The sequence below is a fragment of the Scleropages formosus genome, chromosome 6 (genome assembly GCF_900964775.1).
Source record: "Scleropages formosus chromosome 6, fSclFor1.1, whole genome shotgun sequence".
NCBI classification, from domain to species: domain Eukaryota; kingdom Metazoa; phylum Chordata; class Actinopteri; order Osteoglossiformes; family Osteoglossidae; genus Scleropages; species Scleropages formosus.
Genome location: NC_041811.1, coordinates 15441456 through 15463083, shown reverse-complemented (window position 1 = coordinate 15463083; position 21628 = coordinate 15441456). Strand labels below are relative to the sequence as shown.

The 21628-nt window shown below is 41.1% G+C and overlaps 1 protein-coding gene across 1 annotated transcript in view; it reads left to right on the top strand.

Annotated features, from left to right (window-relative positions):
- The window catches only part of cwc27 (CWC27 spliceosome associated cyclophilin), a 41566-nt gene that overhangs the window by 1957 nt on the left and 17981 nt on the right, over positions 1-21628 (top strand). The window contains exons 4-10 of the mRNA XM_018744920.2: positions 878-1021; positions 1493-1591; positions 1738-1841; positions 2515-2584; positions 3698-3774; positions 3898-3934; positions 4521-4684. Of these exons, the coding sequence (XP_018600436.1) occupies positions 878-1021; positions 1493-1591; positions 1738-1841; positions 2515-2584; positions 3698-3774; positions 3898-3934; positions 4521-4684 (695 nt within the window). The remainder of the gene's footprint in view (positions 1-877; positions 1022-1492; positions 1592-1737; positions 1842-2514; positions 2585-3697; positions 3775-3897; positions 3935-4520; positions 4685-21628) is intronic.

Sequence of the window (21628 nt, the reverse complement as noted above, 5' to 3'; positions counted from 1 at the left end):
TTACCACTATGCTACCTACTGGCCTGCTATCCCACCTTTGTACTTACACAGCAATCAGTCATTACATTACATTTATTTGATGCTTTGTTTTTTCTCTCCAAAGCAACTTTCAATGTTAAGATTACAATTACTACAGTAACAAGTTTACAATTATTTCCCCATTTATACAGCTGGGTAATTTTACTGGACCAATTTTAGGGTAAGTGTCCCGTATGGGGCGAGTGGTTCAGGCGGACCCTGTTCAAGGGTACTGCAGCCGGAGTTGAGGATCGCATCTGCGACCTTTGGATCCAAAGACAGCAACTCTAACCACTATGCTATGGCTGTCCCCAGCTGTAATTGTGGTGGTGTGGGGTGGGTGTCAGACCAGTGAATACTTATTAAAATGTGATTTGTGCTTTTAGCAGGGCAGAGTTTTGCATGTTTTGTCCTCATATGTGTATCTGTGACTCCATTAAGGCAGTGGCAATTAATTTCTTAGAGCTGAAGGTAATAAGTTAATTATTACTTGATGACAACTAAATGTAGACTTTTCTGAATTGACATTTATATTAACAAATTCTGTGTACGGTTTCAGCATAACCTCCTTTAAAATGAGTCTACGCTTACATTTATTCAAAAGTAATTTTTGAAACCTTGTTATTACAATAGGGAAATGCTGTTTTTCATATGCTATAATGTTTTTTTGGAAATGTATTTGCCATTTTATCATTCCTGCATTTAATATTTTGCAGTCAGAAATCACTTAATACGCTCTCCAATAGCAGTGACCTTCAACAGTAATATATACGACTAATTGAAAATGACTGCAGTCATTTTCCCTGGGAAAGCCTTTTGGTCTGCCCTTTTACAAATGTTTGATCTTTTCTGTCTTTAGGATGAATTCCACTCCAGATTGCGCTTCAACAGGAGGGGACTGGTTGCTATGGCAAACGCTGGCCCTCATGACAACGGGAGCCAGTTCTTCTTCACTTTGGGCCGTGCGGATGAGCTCAATAACAAGCACACTATATTTGGAAAGGTAGGACTGCTAGAAAATGACATGTCTGCATGACCACTTAATGTCTGCTTCCTTAAAGCAGTCACTGCTTGGCCTATTATGGGTTCAGGAAAATGTATTAAATATCTTTTTCTAGAATGCAGATTAAAACTTTGTGTGAATTATTTATTTGTAATGGGACTGGACTTTGTGTGTGTGTGTGTGTGTGAAAAATATCACATTCTGTCTATATGATGACTTATTGACCACTTGAAAAGAGCTCTCAGAGGGTATGTTCGGACACTGCTGAAATTAACTTTTTTTATTAAACTAATGGAGGATCAAATATGTCAAATAGAAGTTATGAATTAGAGGCCTGCATAACTGTGGGGTAAAAACGTCTTAATATATCGTGTTACTAGTTGGTTTGAATTTTCTTTAAATTTCCCCCATTAGTGCCGATCAATCAGGATTTGATTCATTTTTTAAACATGTCCTTGCCACAACTTGTAGGTGACTGGTGATACAGTGTACAACATGCTGAGGTTAGCAGAAGTTGAGTGCAATAAAGATGAAAGACCACTGAATCCACACAAGATACGAACCGCTGAGGTATGTGCTGTAAGGATATCTCACGCTGAAGTAATTAAACAGAAAATATTTATTTAATGAGCCAATTATTTATGTTATAATTACATTTGGGACTGGCAGTTTATTATTGAAGAATTTGCGTTTACATTTTAAATACATTTGCTCAGGTTCTGCACAATCCATTTGATGATATTGTTCCAAGGGAAATTAAGAAAGTAATAAAAGAGAAAGACAAGGAAGATGGAAAGAAATCCCAGTCCAAAGCAACAAAGTAAGTGCTGGATGTATGACATTCATTTTCCACTATGCTTGTGATTTATGCTGCACAGCATGTGGGTCTCTGCACTTAATGTGACATGAAATGAAAAAAGAATGGATGATTTGCACGAGAGCTGGATAGCCTGGCAGCTGTGTTCAAGTTAGACTTCAAATGGAAAAAAAAATCATTGCTTGTTTAGCTTCCATTCCTCTTCATTCTCTATGAGAGGAAGTTGAAATCTTGGTGGGACAAGTTGAAGTTAGGGGTCTGCTCTGTGCGGGAGGGGAGCTAGGTGGGCAACCAGATGGTTAAACCAAGTGTTAAACCAAGTGTTTCATCCACAGGGAACAAGGCATTCTACCAGGTTTTTTATCTGATGGGGATCTAAGTAGGCATCCAGGTGGGGAACATAGTGTTTCACTTCATGAGGAACCAGGTGTTTAACCATGTTGGGAACGATTGTTACCCAAGTAATGAATAAGTTAGGGGTTTAGGTGACCTATTGAACCAGAACAGTGTGGTTCCCCCTGCAGCCCTGCAAAGTTGGCAAGCCATAGCAATGAGATGAGACTTAAAAGTGGTTTCAGACTCCATTAATACAATATACAGAATGTATTCTTCTGGTGACAACCTATAATAACTCGGAGGGAGATATTAATGGGGTATCCACACTGGGTCTCATCAGGAACTTCAGCTTGCTGTCTTTTGGGGAGGAGGCTGAGGAAGATGAAGAAATGGTGAATAAAGTCAGTCAGGTTAGTGCACTCCAAATGAGCCCATTGAGATTTTTTTTAAGTAAATTAACACTCCTCTTGGCACTGCTGTGATGTGGCACACAAGCTAGTAAGTATTTCAGCAAAGTGTTGGATTGCAGACTGTCCAACTGTCACTCTGGTTGGAAAAGTCTGGTGGAAAACTGCCTTATCGCTCTGTTCAGTGTCCTCAGGGTTAACAAGTGTAAAATGAGGAAAAATATGTCATTACCTCTGTAAAAATACTTAATTTCATAGAAAGAGATTTGAAAATATATGTGAATGCTGTATTTCTCCATGTAGCTTTCCATATGATATGCTCCATAAATTTTAATAATACAGTAAAAGGAAAGGTGCTTTGCTTCAGTAAATATAAAAGTAAAACTCATCAAATAATTTGGGCACAGGTATATGAGCAGCTATCAGTTTTAATTATATGTCTAGAAAGACCTGATATTGGTAACTTTAAAAAGAAAAAAGAAAAAAAAAAAAGTGGTCATAATGTCAAATAGACTTTACTCCAGAAAAGATTGGCATAGCGCAGTTCTAAAGGAGAATATGTTATGATGACAAAATAAAATGGTTGTTTTATTACCGGTAAAATTGCTCTGCAATATGCCTGCATTCCATAGAGGGAAATACCCTCTATGTTTCCAGGATAAGCTCAGGACCACTGTGACTCTGCACTGAACAAGGGGTTATTGATAATCAATGGGTAATTGATTACATTACAGATTACACAATAATATTTTCACTCTTAGTTTTTTATTGCAGTTTCCTAGAGTATAAAACATCTTGAGGATTTTATACAGTATTTTGAGTCTCCTAGAGGATTGCTCATTTTTGTAATCAATTCAGATGAATTCAGTAAGTTGGTTTGGTAGACTGAGTGGTGTTTTAAGAAAAAAGTGCCTACATTTGTTTTTTTTTTATTTTTATTTAATATAAACAGTCATCTTGGCTTGACCACTAGCTCTACTGTAAGTATTGCAGTTGCTATAAATGACACAATACACAGCAGACATCACTGAGCAGGACCTGTTGATGCTTTATGGTATGGTTATAAAGGAACAGAGCAGTGGAAGTGTGCTTGTAGCCCTTGTTTTCTCCCTGCAGACTATGAAGGGAAAAAGCAAAAGCAGCCATGACCTGCTGAAGGACGACCCAAGGCTGAGCTCAGTGCCTGTTGATGGGTAAAACGACAACACCTTCTTTCTCTTGTGCATGTGCACCAAGGTCATTCGCCATTGCTTATTGTTTTCTGCCTGTCTGCCAAAGTGAAATGCAATGGATGTCATGTTTATTATCCTCCGCAGGGTAAAGCCTAGCACAACAAGTTGGGGGTCGTCAGAGGTAGGTACAGTGGATCCCATAAAATAAGAAATCAATATTACCCAATAATAAATAAATATTATTGTGAAGGGGGCGCAGTGGGTTGGACCGGATCCTGCTCTTCGGTGAGTCTGGGGTTCGAGTCCTGCTTGGGGTGCCTTGCGACGGACTGGCGTCCCGTCCTGCGTGTGTCCCCTCCCCCTCCGGCCTTACGCCCTGTGTTGCTGGGTACGCTCCGGTTCCCCGCGACCCCGTATGGGACAGGCGGTTCAGAAAATGTGTGTGTGTGTTGTTGTGAAGATAAGGTATTATTTTCAGAAATGCTAATCTCTAAGTTTTCCTGTCTCTTGTTTTTTACTGTTCTTTTTTGCTGCTTATCTTGTGCTATTTTGCACAGTAATGTACCGTTTAACCCAATCATACAGCTTGGAGATTTTACTGTCTTGATCAAGGGCCATGTGTTGATCAAGGGTACTGCAGCTAGGAATTTTCCAGAATTCAAGCTCACCGCCTTAATGTTACAAGAACGCATTGTTTACTACTACTCACCCTGCTGACAATGAATGTTTTGGACTGATCTCGAAGAATGTGTTCTCACCGCATGCAGGGAGTGAATGATGAATCAAAAGTTGAAGACGAGGACTATGACAGCGATCAGAGGGAGGAAATGAGGCAGCGCATCTCAAAGAAGTTAAAAAAGGAGACGGAGGCCACAAAAGCCCAGCCTGCTGGGGAAGAGCAAGAGGAGCGCGGAAAAAAGAGTAGCCGCAGGTGAGAGTTAGCCTGGTCCCGCTAAACTAGCATTCTCTTAAAGCAGAGGAGGATGGACTCTGAAAAGAGTACAGGATGCATATTTTCACCTGTAGAAAGAAAGAAAGTTTACTTTATTCTCGACAGTCTTTTCCTCATACCATGTTATTTGAGAAATCCTACAGTTGTATATTATTATGAACAGGTCAAACACAATACAAGGCTGAACACTGCCAATCTTTTCTACACAGTACATTTCTGAAATCCTCCAGCAGATGGCAGGATTGAGCATTACACAAGTTTTAAATCACACCTACATGGGTAAGAAATATAAGGAAGCATATTTGGGTATGGAAGAAATATAGGAAGATTAATATTAGTAATCAGAAAGCATTGCATGGTTTTGTATTAAAAATATTTGACTAGGAGAAGCTGTGAAACAGTCATGTAAAGGTATGGCTGTGATAACCCCCATCTCACTCACCAGGTGATCTTGTTAACTTTAGTCCCTACTGTCTGAATTTACCTTGCTGATAGGAGTGTGTATCTATGTGTGAGTGTATGTTTGTGTGTGTGCAAGGGCATGGCAGTGTACTGATTGCGTGGTTTCAACACTCCACATATGTGTGGCATGTGCTCCTGCCTGAAGTCAGCTCCATGTGTTTCTGCGAAGAGCGAGCGATCGCACCTTCCTGGTTCTTCATCTGTACTGGCACTGTGGGGCTCTATTTCTATAAACTTTTGGGATAGAGGCCCACAGCCTTGCCAGAGGGAGGCGCTCTTGCACTTCTGAAATACCCGGGGTGACCATATCTGTTTCCTTAGAACTGCTAAATTACAGTCATGTCTTGATCTTGTCTACAGTCTATAAATTTATTGATCCTTGGAAGGACTCATGAGAGATATTAAGGAGCATTAGTCCTTCAGGTTCAGGAGAATGGTGATGTCCTTGTGTTCATCTTTTTTATGCACAGCAAGATCTCATAAAATGGCTCAAAGTTTTACAGTACCTGTTATGATTTATTATGAAGTCATATAGCAGCTCCTCATGAAGGTCATCTGACAACTACGAATAGTCAGTTATTATATAGCAATGTGACATTGTGCTGTAAAGCACTCAGATGTGATTCGTGTTGGAACGCACAAGTATTGACAATTTTCCAGATTGCTCATATTTTATTTGAGTACGATAGATTTCGGTAATGCAACAGGCAGTGTTGCTACAGTAGTGCTTTATCGGTTGATTGAGTAAGTACGTTTTATTTGGTTTGGAAACAGGAGACTGGTCATGCACAGAAGCAAAAATTGTATGCAGTTCGTTACCAAGAAAATACAAACAATTCGATATATAATACAAGTAATGTAGTTTAGAAACGTAAAGAGCACAGTGAAATTTTAACTGTACATTTCATTTATTCATTTAGCAGATGCTTTTCTCCAAAGCAACATATATCTCAGAGAAATATTTGCGCATTGCATTTGAAGAAAGAGAGATATAGTTGCAGATGTGTGATTCTTAAGTAAAGTTAGTTTCTCTCCACTATATATACACCAATGTACAGGTGTAAAGGTTATTGTGAATACATTCTTTTAGCTACGCAAGCTACCTTCGTGTCATTGTCATACTAACCTTGGCTCTAGGGTGTTGGTGGAACCCAGTGGTGTTTACGCCCCATCGCTCTTAATTGGTGTGTCCTGACCAGGTCCTGTTAGGTGAAGGAGAAAATGCTGGCAGAGTGGTGGAATTGCTCTGCAGGGAGTGTAGGAGCAAATGGTGTACCCGTGCCAAGGCTGCCCTGGAGGGAGCACCTGGAGGGGGCGCAAGGGTTTATCGTCACCGTCACCCAGGCATACTTGGCTGCATAGAACCATCCCACAATCCTTCATCCCTTTGTAATGTTAGGTTAAACCTGTCACCCTGGTACACAGAGTTCCCTGACCCTGTTGCCATAATCGCTTCAGCTTTTGAAACCAGTTTCTGGAGGCCCTCTTAAGAATTTATGAATAAAAGCTGCCCTTTTGTATGAAGACTAAGGTGCTTTTAACTGCTAGGTTTGCTTTATCAGATTGGGGGAGAAAAAATGGAAAGCTTTGTTAAATATAATTGCTTCCCCCAAACTAATTTCCAACATGAAAATGACATTCACCATTGGCAGGCAGTCGTTAAGATAATGTGCTTTTCATGTCCTATTATAAACGAGAACTGAGATTCTGTGGAGCGTGTGTAGAAGCCAGGGCGAGCAACTTTGATTGCGCCGCATAGATAACAAGTTGAGATGGAGTAGGTCGCCCAGGACTTGCTTGCTTTCTTGGGAGCGAACGGTGCCGTGTTCTGCCAAGTTGACCCCCGTCACCTTCACCACCTCTTCCCATCAGCTCCTGGCTGGTGTGCTGCACTAGCAATAGAACGAGATACTCCACCCAAACTGCTCCACTTTCAGTGCTAGAAAGGGCTCTGGGGCCTTTGTGGGTGGGGAGAAAGCAGAGCACATAACTGGTATTGCTGCTGGTAAGTCCTGGAATGGCTCAGATGGTGACAGAATTTTTTATTTTTTTTTTCCCCCTCCTGCCATTTGTTCCTTAGTTGTCTTTTTTTTAAGTTTTAGGCCACAGACCTTCTGTCTTTTAACAAGTTTTAATTTCTAGATTTCATATAACTGTATTGCACCCTTTCTATAAATCAGATTCATACCAGAGCAACATTGTCTCCATCTTCCAGCCATACACCATATTTTTCAGAATGTTGAAATGACCGCAAAGAAAATTCTTTAACAGATGCAAAAAAAAAAAACTTTTGATGAAATGTGTTTGAATGCTGTTGGTTTTATTGGTCTGTAAGTTAGTTCTTCCTTAGTGTCATAGAAATTTTGAAAAGCTGTCCCGTTTTCCTTGATCCTGTTGTTGGTTACATTTTTGCATATTTGGAGTTTCTCTCTTTGTCTTCAGATATATTTGCAGTTGCTGCGCTTTTGGTGAACTTGATAAATTTGGGGAGCTGATTGATAGAGATGGTACAGGAATTTGTTCTGTTGCTGTGTGTGTGCCTTGTTGGGGTGATGGGGGTGGTGTTCTAACTTTTGATTATTATTCCTTTCCTTCCCTCTAATATCCTCTTGAAGGATGCTGCCCAGTGTGGTAAATCGTCTAGTTAATACTACACATCTTTCAGCAGCTCACTGGTAAAGCGCATTTTGAATAACGTAGTTCTTCCTGTTGAAAGCAGAGTATATGTTATATATAAAATATATACACACACAAAGGAAGGACTTTTCCAGCATCTACGATTGTTCTTTGCTTCAAAAAAGATTTCTTTTTCCAAATACGGTGGGCAGGATGATGGTGTAGAGAGCAGATCCTAGACTGGGCTGAATCTGTCTCAGTCCGTGTGGAGTTTTACATGTTTTCCCTGTATTTGTGTGGCTTTCCTCCCATAGTTCACGTGTTTTGGGTGAATTGGTCTGTGTCTGTGTGTGTGTGTTACATTGATGTTTCATGTGGGTGGATAATTGTAAGTAGCATTTCTGTAGTCTGTCTGGCATTGCAAATCACTTTTGATAATGACCTTTTATTATTAGCTCAATACTAGCTAATAATAAAATACAAAGTTGTTTATCATTTATTTTGATGGGAAGTCTTTCAGCTGGAAAGGAAAATGCTTTAAGATGAAGTTTACAGGATTTGATGTAATAAACTCAGTTACTGGTTTGAAATGATGCATTATGGGTAAAGGGCTGTTATTGCAGCAGATTTCAGGTTTATCATGTAGATGTTTTTGTTTGTGATGAGAAACTACACCAGTGTAGTCCATCAGTGAACACGTCAGGTGATCTGCTTCAGCCCTCAGGATGGACACAGCGGTTATCTTCTTAGTTCAGGCTCTGGCTATAGATGTTTGTTGGACCATCTCAAGGCAGACTTGCCTCTGCAGCTTTGGTTTATCTCGAAGTTAGGTTGATACCCGAGTTTTTTGTTTATAATAATCATGTGCCTTTCTTATTAAAATGAACGAAGGAACGAATGAAGGAGCAAAGTCTTTGTCCTGTCTTTGTGTGATTGACGTTGAGCAGTATGCAGGCGCACCATGGCATATTAAACACAAGTGCAGATTGTTTGGCTATGAGAGCAGTAACCCAACACAGCAGTTTGTCTTGGCCCCATATCAGAGACAGGCCACTAGGTAGAGTGACGGTCTGGGACAAAGGGGGTCATTGTTTCTGTGGGAATCACCTTCCCACTCCTACTTGGCAAGAGGCCCCTGGGAGCTCTTAGGTGAGGGTGCTGTGTGTGCTTGTGGCTAGTCACCTGGAAAAGAACAAAGAAATGCTGGGATGTATCTGATTGAGCTTAGGTGAGGTGGGGGCACCAGAGGGGCTCTGTCTTATCAAAGAAGTGGGACAGAACACCCAAGATATTACAGAATGGGGGGGACCATCTCTGTGTTGATCCCCTAGTGCTTAAGGCTACCAAAGGAAATACAGTGGAAGGACCTCCTGTGCTCTTTGTTACCTAAAAGCAAGCCCTGATGCAAGCCTAAAACAAACAGTATTTCCCATATTTAGATGACACAGATTAAAAATGTATTTAGTGTATGTAATTAATGTTTTGGTCTTGGGCTTTTTCACATTACCTGTTTGAAGCAGTGTTTTGTGTTGTTACCTAGTAACATCTCACTGATGTTACTGAATTTCTTTTGTACCTAATGACACATAATCCCACATGATTATCATGATCTTACCCGATAATTCTTTATGTGATTTAAAGAAAAAAGTTATTTCCTTCCTGATGTACCTCATGGGTAACTGCAGCCCTACAGGCTCTGTTGCTTTTTGTTGTACTTCTGATTTCAAATGTTTGATTGATGCCATTTGAACAACCACCCTCTTCACCTGGTATACCAGGTGTGAGTGAGGCATCATTTGACAGGAAGTTTTCAAGCTTTGTGGACTTAAGCCCTGGAGGCCTCCTATCTGTATGCCAGGTCATTCCCAGTAGTGGTCTTCAAGGGTTGCAGAGAATTCTGGTTTTCCTTTGACCTCAGCCTGTAACTTGCTTCTTTGAAGTAAGAGCTCACCTGCAGTTTCAAGTGTAGATCAGATATTAACAAAAATGCAGTTGCCCTGGTCAGCTGAAACCTAGCTACCTGAATTCACAACCACGCATATCTGTGAAAAGGTAATGCAGCATTTACAAACATTTAAAGAACAATAATTCAATTGCAGTTGAGGCGATTTGCAACAGGTGGTGCAGTGGTTAAGGACTTGTAGCCTGTTTCATAAGGCTCACTCTCTAGTACTGCTACAGTACCTTTGAGCTCGATACTGAGCCTGAATTGCTCCAGTGAAAATACACAGCAGTATAATTGGCTCAGATGCTATAAACTGCTACAGATAAAAGCCTAAGCTATGCAACAAATTCTTCTCCTCCTTATTGTTATTATTATTACTTTAACTATTGTTATTTCATGATTTTTTTTTTTGTTACCTTTAGCCTCAGAAGGAAGTAAAAAAATATACTTTCTCACACTGCGGTTGGGAAAACCTGTTGAGTGGCTGGGACTTGCGTGTCGAAGCAGGTCCTGGAAGCAGTGTGCACGGCCGACTCGACTCCCTTCTAAACCTGCCAGCCGGGCATGACGGGGGGAATAAAATGCTTCCATATGGCCCTGGGATGCGGCTCCCCTGCTCCTGCCAGCAGGCCCCTGGCCTTCCCTGCACCCGCCACGCTCCACATCTGTACTTTAACGCTGTTGTGATTGGAGAAAAACAAATTATCCTCAATTGTGCTAATGTATTCACATACAGACAGAGCACCACACACCATAAGTGATATAGGGGAAGTCCTTTTAGCTGCTGGGTTTTTTTAAATTTATGTTGTTGTATGGGGTGTAGTAGAAATGACAATGGATAGACCAATAACTCTATTAATGAAGGAGATTGCCACTTACTGCTATGGCTTTAGGAAGCTGCTCCTTCCTTCCAAGTATTTTGGTCTTAATGCTCAAATCTGTACAGTTCAGTCAGTTCTGACAGTTCAGTTGATCGCATGTGATTTCAGTGGGAGCTGATTTCAGAGAAGTTAACTCTTGGAGTTGTTTTATCTCTGTTTTACTACATAGATGGTAACTGCACTGCTTGCGTTAACAGTGCTGTTGAATATATCATAGAAGAATCGGTGGTTTTATGCCTGGGGTAATATCCAACCATTTACTGGAATTTTGTAACAGTCAGGTTTTCTTTCTCTCAGAACAATATACCTAATGGTCTCTTTATTCAAAAAAATCCTACTTTGTCTCTCCTAACTCCTAATAGTAATTCTCAGATCAGCTCATATTTAGGTCTGTTAGCAGTCTCGCATAAGTTTCACATTTATAAATGGCAGATATCACCAGTTTATATTCTATTTACCCTTATTTGAAAATGCTATATTCTGCAGGACCTGGGCTAAAAATTTGCCTGATTGCCTTGTGAATGCAGGCGCAGTGTAAGCGTGAAGATTACAGAGCTCAGTTCAGCGCAATAAGGCCATGGCAAGCCAGACCAGGTGGCAGTCTACGTGTGTGGGCGTGTTTGCACAGCTTCACACTGCTCTCCTCCGCAGGACGGCTGCCTTCAGACCCAAGTCCACCTCATAGACATACATACGCTTTTTTCTTGCACACACATTTTCACCTATTATTTTTTGTGTTTTCAAACAAAATACAAAGCCTAATTCCAGTCTTTTTATTTTTGGTTTCCAGCAGTGAATGGCCCATTAAAAACAGATTTAATGACATTCATTTGATTTAACTACAACCCACTATTTTCTCAGCATTTGAATTTTGATAAAATTGATAAATGTAATATGATGATAATTTAGCAGTTGTGATCTTTTAGCTCCTGACTAATGTCAAATATCTTTTGTGTTATGAGAAAACAAATCTGTGGATATTTTAAAATTGATACACTATTTTCGCTAACTCTACCTTAGTCCATTATGGGCTGTTTTCACTTTCAGGATGGTTGACGAGTTCTCAGTAGTTGATTTTTAGCTCATATTTACTTGCTTTGTCAATATTTTGTTATTGATGTTCCAGCAGAAAGTGGACTCAGTTTGTGTTTTCTAGACTAAATGAAGAGTCTCAAGTTGCTTTGTGCTGTACTAAAGAAGAACTTTCTTGTGACGGAGGGAAATGAGGCATACCACTCTCCCATGGAAGGAGTTCTGAAGTAGCCTGTAAAACTGCCAGCTACTCAAGGGAAGTACACTCCGAAACAAATAGCAGTCAGTCAAGTCCGTGTTGGGCTTTAATTAGAGGCTCCTCATGGCATGGTGGGTTTGATGCCATGGGGCATCTTTTGGGTATTTTCCAATTATTTTTTTTTTTTTTTTTTTGTGAACACCAAATAGCAGCAAGACAGTGTGACTTTGTGCCCTGGGACGTTTATCCTGGTCTCGACATCACGTTGGATAATTAGCTGCACCTGTCACTCGTCAGCTGGCACTATCCGCTACCCTCACGATCTTGCAGGACAAGGTCAGAGGTCATTGGGCAATGCGACTAAGACCTCATGGGATAATCCGGTGTTTGGCTGCTTTCCTGCTTGTGTGTGTTTTGGGGGAGGGATTTGGCTCTGCTTGAGTTTGTAACTCTGTGGGTTTCAGTAGGGCCTGCTATGGGCTTCTTTTAGGAAGCGATTCCAGAGCCTCATAGGGATTTGTGCTGGAGATTGGCTCAGCAAAGTAGTTTCACACAGGATTCTTTGCAGAACAACAGCTTCTTAACTTTTCCTCATTTGTGGCATTTCTTTTATGGAAGAGACCCTGTACCACCACAAGCCTGCACTGGACAGAGGGATAGTGATAATCAATAAAAACACATAATTCTTTTTCGGTACTAGTGCTGCAAGATTGTCGATGGGACCAATTTTTCGTAATTCTTCCAAGCTTTAATAATTTTTCTTTTAAGCCTGGTAGGAAGAAATGGTGCATTTACATTATTTGGCACAATTGGTACATTGTTGTGAAAATAAGTATTTAATTTCAGCCACATGAACGTTTACAAAATTATTCTGTCTTATATCAGTAATTTATGTAGAAAATGTTACATTGTAGACATATTAAGGAAGTGGAGTCTTACATGTCATTGTTAAAACTACAAAGGAGTCCAGCAAACAGACAGCAGCCTTTTATATACAGAGTTTGACACTCCTGTAATCCAACTGGAGAAAATAAAATTGTGATTCTAGATGTCCGCGAAATAGACTGTTGCTGACATTAACCAGATATCATAAATAAACAAATACTTTCAGGGTTCATGGAACTGTAACCTCCATAAAGAGCAACTATGGCATTTTTGGAGGAGAATTGTTAGTGGAGGGCTTGTTTTTTACATGGTTAACATTTGATTTATTCCGTACTTAATATAAGCCCCCATAACCTTCCAAGTCTCCTAAGAATATGCTGATATGGCAGCTCATGAAGCAACTCGTGGGAACATTGCTCCCACAACCCTGAATGCCCAGTGGACACAGATGACTGAAGGTGGCTGTAGATGTACAGTAGGAACCAGTTGTGTACAGGCTTAAAGAACCACCTTTTTACTGGGAATGTGTTCCTCTACTATCTGATCTCCTGCAGCACATACATTTTGGCAGCTGCCTGACTTAATCTGTCTTATATATGAGCAGTTTTTGTTATTACTGTAAACCGTCTGAATCTCAGCAATTCAAATTTTGGCCCAACTACCAAGTGGGACAACACTTGAACTGGACAAGGAGTTTTTGTGAGTCAGCAGGTTTGCAACAAAAAAAAAAATCTTAGCTTTAGGTCGTTTGTGAGAAATGCCTAAAACAGTAAATAGTGGCCTAAGTAATTTTACTTGTCTGTGGTTGAGATGGGTTGATCAGTTTGGTGTCATGCCCTTAACCCCAAAAACTGACAAGGAATATATATAAGTTTTATGCAGCTACTTGTGTCATGAAAGCTGGTGCATATAGTGAGGGAAACTAACTGTAAATAAGAATCACACTGCAGCTACATCTTTCTACTAAGGTAATGCACAAATTGTATTTTCTATGAGATGTACGTTGCTTTGGAGACACCTGTCTGCTAAATGAATAAATGTAAATATATACATGTGTATATATGTGTGTGTGTGTGTGTGTGTATCTATCTATCTATCTATCTATCTATCTATCTATCTATCTATCTATCTATCTATATATATGTATATCTCCTTTTCACCCCCACATGGGGTGGTGTGTGTGTATGTGTGTGTCTTCCTCAAGCTTGGGTTCTCTACCAGAGGCCTTGGAGTTTGAGGGTTCTGCGCAGTATCTTAGCTGTTCCTAGGACTGCACTCTTCTGGACAGAGACTTCAGATGTTGTTTCTGAAATCTGCTGGAGCCACTCTTCCAATCTGGGAGTCATAGCCCCAAGTGTTCCTTTTACCACTGGGACCACTCTGGACTTCACCTTCCACATCTGTTCCAATTCTTCCTTCAGCCCTTGGTACTTCTTGATCTTCTCATGCTCCTTCTTTCTGATATTGCTGTCGCTTGGGATTGCTACATCTATCACAGTTGCCCTCTTCTCTTCCTTGTCAACCACCACTATGTCTGGTTAGTTGGCCAGCAACTACTTGTCTGGAACTTGGAAGTCCTACAGGACCTTAGCTCTGCTGTTTTTAACCACCTTTTTTGGTGTCTCCCATTTGCACTTGGGGACTTCCAGTCCTTATTTTCCACAGATGTTTCTGTACACTATCCCAGCCACTTGGTTATACCTCTCAGTATACGTTGTCCCATCATGCATTTTACACCTTGCTACTATGTCCTGGACTGTTTCAAGGCATCTTTGCACAGTCTGCACCTTGGGTCCTGTCTGCTATGGTAAACCCCGACCCCTATGGATGTGGAGCTTAGAGCCCATTCTTGTGCTGCTGTGATCAGAGTGTCTGTGCTGTCCTTCAGACCAGCCTTTTCCAGCCACTGGTAGGATTTCTTGATGTCAGCCACTCCCTCTATCTGTCGATGGTAGAGCCCGTGGAGAGGCTTGGTCTTCCACGATGTCTCCTCTTCTTCCTCATCACCCTCTGTATTCTGCTGCCTGAGGTACTCGCATAGCGGTTTGTCCTGAGGGACCATCTTCCTGATGTATTCTTGGATGCTCCTTGTTTCATCCTGGATAGTGACTCTGACGCTCGCTAACCCTTGGCCCCCCTCTTTTCGCTTATCATACAGTGTCAGGGCGCTGGACTTTGGGTGGAACCCTCCATGCATTGTGAGAAATTTGGTGTCTTGATATCTGTGGCATCTGTCTCCTCCTGTGGGCAACTTATTATTCCAGCTGGGTATCTGATGACCAGTAGGACTTACATGTTGATGGCTTGAATCTTTATATATATTATATATATTCTCTGTCAGCTTATAAGAATATAATGAAAGTACACTAATGGCTGAGTTCCTGTGGGTTGTTTTTGAAGCCCTCCAGATGGGAGGGTGTTAAAAGTCCAGCTTCCATGAGAAAGGTTGGTCTATGGCCAGACACTTCATATGCCTTCTTTATGAAAAGTAAATCATCCAGAGCTCCCTGGCTTTCGCTTATTTGAATTGTCCGAGTGAGCGACAATCATTGGCAACCTCCAAAAGCTGCAAATGATGAATATCCTACTTTTTTCTTTCCTACTGTCTGAAGATTCTTTGACATCCACGAAAGGCATCCAGCCCTCTTTGCAGCCATGCTGCATCCACTGTGATGGCTGAAATGCTCTCCTTACACCCAAGCTGCAGGCGGGCTGTCCCAACCAGACCAGCAGAGGGGACCTGTTGAATGCCTCTGATTGTGTTTGCGGGTATGTCAGTGCTCCTGGCTAACTGATCAGAGAGAAAGAGAGTGATAGTTAGAGTTACAGTGGGCATTCTGGCCTCTCTTCAAAGCACACTGTCATTAATACATTTTGAAAGACTGGGATCCATCTGTAAAACAAGGATACTCTATTTTCTGAGCTGGGTTTTTCTTTTTCTTTCTTTCTTTCTTTCTTTCTTTCTTTCTTTCTGTTTCCATCACTAATAGATACCTCACATTTTTTGGACCTGCAGCACACCTTGGAATTTGTGTTTTAAAAATATTGTGCTTTAACTCTTCCTTCATAAAGCAGATGAGTTGCAGTAAGAGTTGGTTTGTTGTTCTGTCTGGTAATCCGTTACATTTGCTTTTATTATCAGGTGTGAGTGAAACATTGGAGACATTCTGTTTAACAAGCTGATAAGAAACAAAATAATTTTTAAAAAAAGCAGTGTTGTCATTGAGATATTTTGAGGAAAAATATTAATCATGACTGTTTACATTCAAAGGCTGTGAAATCTGCTTTCTTGGTATTTTGAAAAGTGCTTTGTTATATTAGAGACAGTTCAGAGAAAACAATACATAATTAGTTGCACTGTGTTGTATAATTATTAATCTGACACTTTGTTTCCTCATTGTATATTTTAATTGTAGCTTTGAATGCCCACTGACCCGTTGAACAAATGGTGCACACTGCTCTTGTACACTCCCTCACAGGCCTTTGGCCTTCTTTGCACACTGCAGTTGCCATGGTAGCGATAGGGGGCTCAGTACCTCTGGCAACTTTGCAGAGAGACCCTAGTTGACTTAGACTGACTGCTTTGTGCACAGATGATGCCAACAGTGTTCAGCAGCTGCAGAGCCCTCAGCTTTACCCTACTTTTAATGTTAATACTAATTAATATGAGTGGCATTGTAGTGTACTAGATCATGCTGGTACTTATACTTCCTGTTCTCTGTGGTTGAATTCAGTACAGTCTGTGTGAAGTTTACATGTTCTCATCATGTTTGCTCACTCTAAATTGTCCAAATTGTGCATGTATGACAGCTGGTAGTGGAGTGGTTAGAGCTGTTACCTTTGGACCGTTAGGTTGCAGGTTCAAATCTCACCTCTGGTAGTAGTACCCTTGAGCAACGTACTAACCCTAAATTGCTCCAGTAAATACCCAGCTATATAAATGGGTAAATAATTGTAGGTAGATTACCATTGTCAGTTGCTTTGGAGGAAACCATCAGCTAAATGAATAAATTTAGTCTATGAGTGGGTGTGTGTCCATGACTGACATGTGTGGACTGGTCTATCGTGTCTTGTGCTTCCAGGATAGGCTGTACACTACTACAGCACTGCACTAAGCAAGAGGTTATTGATAATGGATGGATACAAATTAGTATTAGTTACTGTTAAAGTGTGGTGGGTAGAGCCCTGGTGGGGTGAACATGTTGCAAACTGAAGGGCCCCACTCTGACTCTCTGCTTCTGTTATAGTATCATTACTCTTAATTGGTGCTAATGTTTAACTAAAGGTTAATAATATTTAAAGTGTTGCTTGGAAACAGTAAATAGGGACATTGTCTTTCAGCAAAGTACACTTTAATCCAGGTTTTTCTGAATGTCCAGTGTTAGATTAAATATTGCTCTTACCATTTCAGTAGGGTGAACATTCTGCCATATTTTAATTTCTGTATTTTCCTGCTACCAAATCACTTTTCATGGTGATTACTGTCCACATAAAGAATAGTTCAGTTGGAAATGTCAGGGGGATAAGAGAGGATAATTGGCACCACTTCACAGGTCTTAAAAATGTTGAAAACCTTACTTTTAGTTTCACAGAAAATGCACTAACCTGGCCACTGCATTCTTGCTCTCAACATTGCTGAGAAAATTGATTTAGGGGTTAACCCAAACTATTTAGTGTTGTACATACAGAACATTGGGTCATTTTAATGAACACTTGATCAGTGTTGACACTTGGAATGTGACCAGTGGGATAGTCATAGACCCGGTGCGGTTCATTAACCTGTCCTTAGCAATACTTGATTTTATTCACTGGAGAAATAAGGGCAGGGGAATTAACATGCCAGCATGCTACAAATAACAAAGAACTATGTTTAGCATATCTGTGCAGCTGCTTGAAATAACTAAAAACCACACAGCACAAATGTGATTTTTTTTTTTTTTTTTAAATTTATTTTTATTTTTTGGTTATAAGCTCTTCTACAGTGCTCTGGAGTGAGATGAATGCACTTTAATGTACAACAGGTAGTGTAAAGCGAAAGGATGCCTTCTTAAACACTGCCGTGACCCAGTTGCCACCCCCTACCACAACTTGGTTGACCTGGTCCACCTCCCCACACCTCCATCAACCCAGCAACTCTTTCCAAAACAAACAAGACCCCACAGGAAATGAGAAGACCATCAGAGCCCTGGGATGAGGGAGTAAACACAGGCTTCCTTCTCCCATGACAATTGATGTTGCGACTGAGAGCAGAGTTGTATGTCTCCCTGGAGCACTGGGGGATCTGCTGTCTGGGACTCTGGAGTTGGGAAACAGGGATTGTGGGCAGTTGTACCCCCATCCCCCAGTCAGTCTTGAACAGCCAAGGAAGTATAGATAGCTAGAATGAGCATGAGTTCGCAAACAAAGTAGAGGTATTTCTGAGGTATTTACAATACTTTCAGAAGATCACAACAGAGGACCTTTTTTGGGAATTGATTCCTGCTTTGTTTGTCCTTTCAATGCAGATCATGGTAGATCATACATCCTGAATTGTTTCCCCCTGTTAAGCGTCTCAGATTCCCACACATTTCTGCAGGCACATGGGGAACAGAGGGGGAAAAATTAAGGGTGCAGGTTGAGGTGGGGAAGGGGGGGGCTTGTGGTAGTTCAGAGAAGCAGATGTGTAGGAACAAAGGCAGCCATTGTTTCAGCGTGAGATGCTTCACGTGTTTCTGGGATCGCAGCCCGGGCTCCACAGCTTACCTGTGCTCTGTGGAGGCAGCATGAGTAGCTGGGATCAAAACAGAGCCGTCGTCCCGTATATAAAAATATTATTGTTTTTCCCAGTGTGAGATACCTGCTCTGCGATTGGCACCGACTGTGGCCACGTGGAAAGTTACGATGGAAGACATGAATCGCTGGCAATCCATAGCAAGACCTCCCTTTTGACTTGTGGTGGGGGATGTGTGGCATGGTGCCAACTATGGCCTTCACTTCCAGGAAGTCTGCACCAGTGTGCCGAGTGGTCCACTTTCTCAGCTCTTTGAGGGGTTATTCATGGTGCTGGGGATAGCATCAATTGTTGATTCTGAGACTAGTGGCGTTACAAAGAAAGCAGCCCTGTGACTGGGAAGAGGAAAAGGGCTACCACCCCAGTATGTGTATAAGTATGTGAAGACTGGAGGCTTTTTAATTGTCCTAATACGTTGCTGATCACTGTGTTGCTGATATCTCAGTGTATTTTGGGGTAACGGGGACGAAAGGCATATGCTCTGTAGTGCATGTTTAAAATGCACGTCTGCATCACAATTTAAAAATCCCAGTTGTAAATTTATTGAAGCCCCTTTCTGCTGTTTCAGAAATGTATTTGTGAGGAAGAAACTGTGTAGGGCTTCCATTCTGGTCTGGCTAATGTGCCGGTGTTGATCTTGCCTGCTTTCTCAACACACGTAGCCAACGAGATCCTGATAAAGGGCAGAAGATAAAGCAAGCTGATTTCTGAGACGGGGGTAATGGCTCACTTCTCCATTGTGCCCATGCTTTGAAAAAAAAAAAAGAGCTATTCACCATAAGCTTGTGATGTGCTGTAGAATTACCAAAGAAAGTTCTCCACAATTGCTGTAATCACTAGGGGTGTAACGGAGCTGATAAAAATCCGTAATCGTCAAATGCCTTTCCCAGTTTCCTAAACGGGAAAGCTGGTAGCGTAGTGGTTAGAGCTGCTGCCTTTGGACCCAAAGGTTGCAAGTTTGAATCTCTCCTTCAGCAAGGTACTTACCCTAAACTCCTGCAGTAAAATTACCTGGCTGTATAAATTTTGTAAATAATTGTAAAGTATGTATGTGTAATCACTAAGATTGCTCTAAGAAGTTGTGTGCAACTTTACAACTATATAGAAATTTCTAAAATAATTTCAGTGTTTTAGTAAAACTTAGAAGTCATCATCATGTTTGATATTTTTGCATCATTATTTTAACATCTATTCTGGCACGAGTGGGTGCAGTGGGTTTGGCCCCGGGGCCTGCACTGTGGTGGGTCTGGGGTTCAAGTCCTGCTTGGGGTGCCTTGCGATGGACTGGTGTCCTGTCCAGGGTGTGTCCCCTCCAACCTTACGCCCTGTGTTGCCAGGTTAGGCTCCGGTTTGCTGTGACCCCACTCGGGACAAACGGTTGTAGGCGTGTGTGTGCGTGCGTGCGTGCGTGCGTGTGTGTGTGCGCGCTCACTCTGGCTGGAGGGTCCTTAAATAGAATCTATAATCCTAGGTCCACTTCCTCCATAAAATTAAAATATTGGTGAGTGTATCTTAACATACTTTGCTGTTGCATTTTACAAGAGAGAGCAGAAGTCAGAAATAACTATAGTAAGAGGTATATCAAAAGCAGACCATTTGGAGGGGCTTACATTGCTTTTGAAATAAATGCTCATAGCCAGAGGTGCGAATATATAACCACAAATTGCCAAACCAAAGGAGAGCAGACACTCTGAACTGAGAACATAAGTTGGACTGTCTGCATGGATAAAAAGCCAGTTTCTAAGGGTTTCATTAACAAACAAGGAAGAGTTTGATAATGATCGATAGTGACAAACAGGACCGACAAGCATCTGTATATGATAAGGGCAAGGGAGGAAGATTTTTAGAATTTGTTCAGAGTGATGGTGACACTACTAGATTAAGGATCCATAACTTTATACCCATAAAAGATGTTCAATTTTCTAAACTGGAAGTTTTTATGAGCCATCCTTTTTCATGGTGGCAGAAGGCCTAGATGGTCTGGAAGCCACAGAGAATACTACTAGAGCCCCACTCATTTTTATTTGGAAGAAAAAAAGTTTTGCTCAGTTTTAATTGTTTCTGACATGAATGGAATTTCTGACAGCTCTCATCAAAAATTATCTCAAGACAAGGTGTTTGGAGCAATGGCTATTCCATGTTGTTCAACACATCTCAAAGGTTTTCTTGTAAGTTGTTCTGATCATGCTCTGGTACAGTTGTAATCAAACTGCTTAGAAGTGCAGTGTGTTCATGAACTTAAGGAGTAAGAGCATACAGTAGTGTGTCATCATCAAGAAAAAGTGGTTGGAGTGAGACTAGAGGGAAGTTGTCAGCTCGATTACCTTTTGTCCAGAAACCACATGTCTGCCACAAAGTGATCAAAGTTTCCGACTTGGCTGCAACCCTGTTTGCTTACAGTTAACACCAAGGACACTTTGAATGGTCTGAATAGAAAAACATCACATCTCTATTCCTTAAGAAATTAACGAGGGAGGGGAAAATGACATTTTGAGTGTTTGAAGACTTTTTTAAGGGTGCCGCTGTTAAAGAAGGTGTTTCGATGACAAACTGGGGCAGCGTAGTAGAGTTGCCACTTTGCCTTTGAAGGACCAGGGTTAGAATCCTACCTCCTATTGTAGTACCCTGGAGTGATATACTTTCCTTGAATTGCTCTGTTAAGAATTACCCAGCTGTATAAGTAGGTTAACATTTTAAGTCACTAAGTGTAAGTACCTCTAACACAAACATACAAAAGGTGAAAAGGGGATGCCGAACCAAAGAGGCTGCAGAAAGCCTGATTGCATTCCTTTGTTGACTCCATCAGTACTGGAAACTGCAGGAAGCCCTGGAGCCATGGGATGAGATAGCTTATCCTTCTCCAGGCTGCTCTCAGCCTGGCTGATGAGAAGATGGCTACACGATGACGGATTGTGCTCCTTTCAGTAGCCCAAAGGGTGTTTTCAGCCACTATAGGATGCAAGTTTAGATGTAAGTGTGTTTATGACTGGTGTCTGTTACTGCAGCGCAGGTAGTCGCTGATGAATACTTGCTAGGAAGTTTTATGAAAGAACAGTTTTTTCATGTCTATATCTGTGGATTCTCTCAATGTTTTTTTTTTTTTTTTTTTTTTTTTAAAAATTCTTCTTTTCAG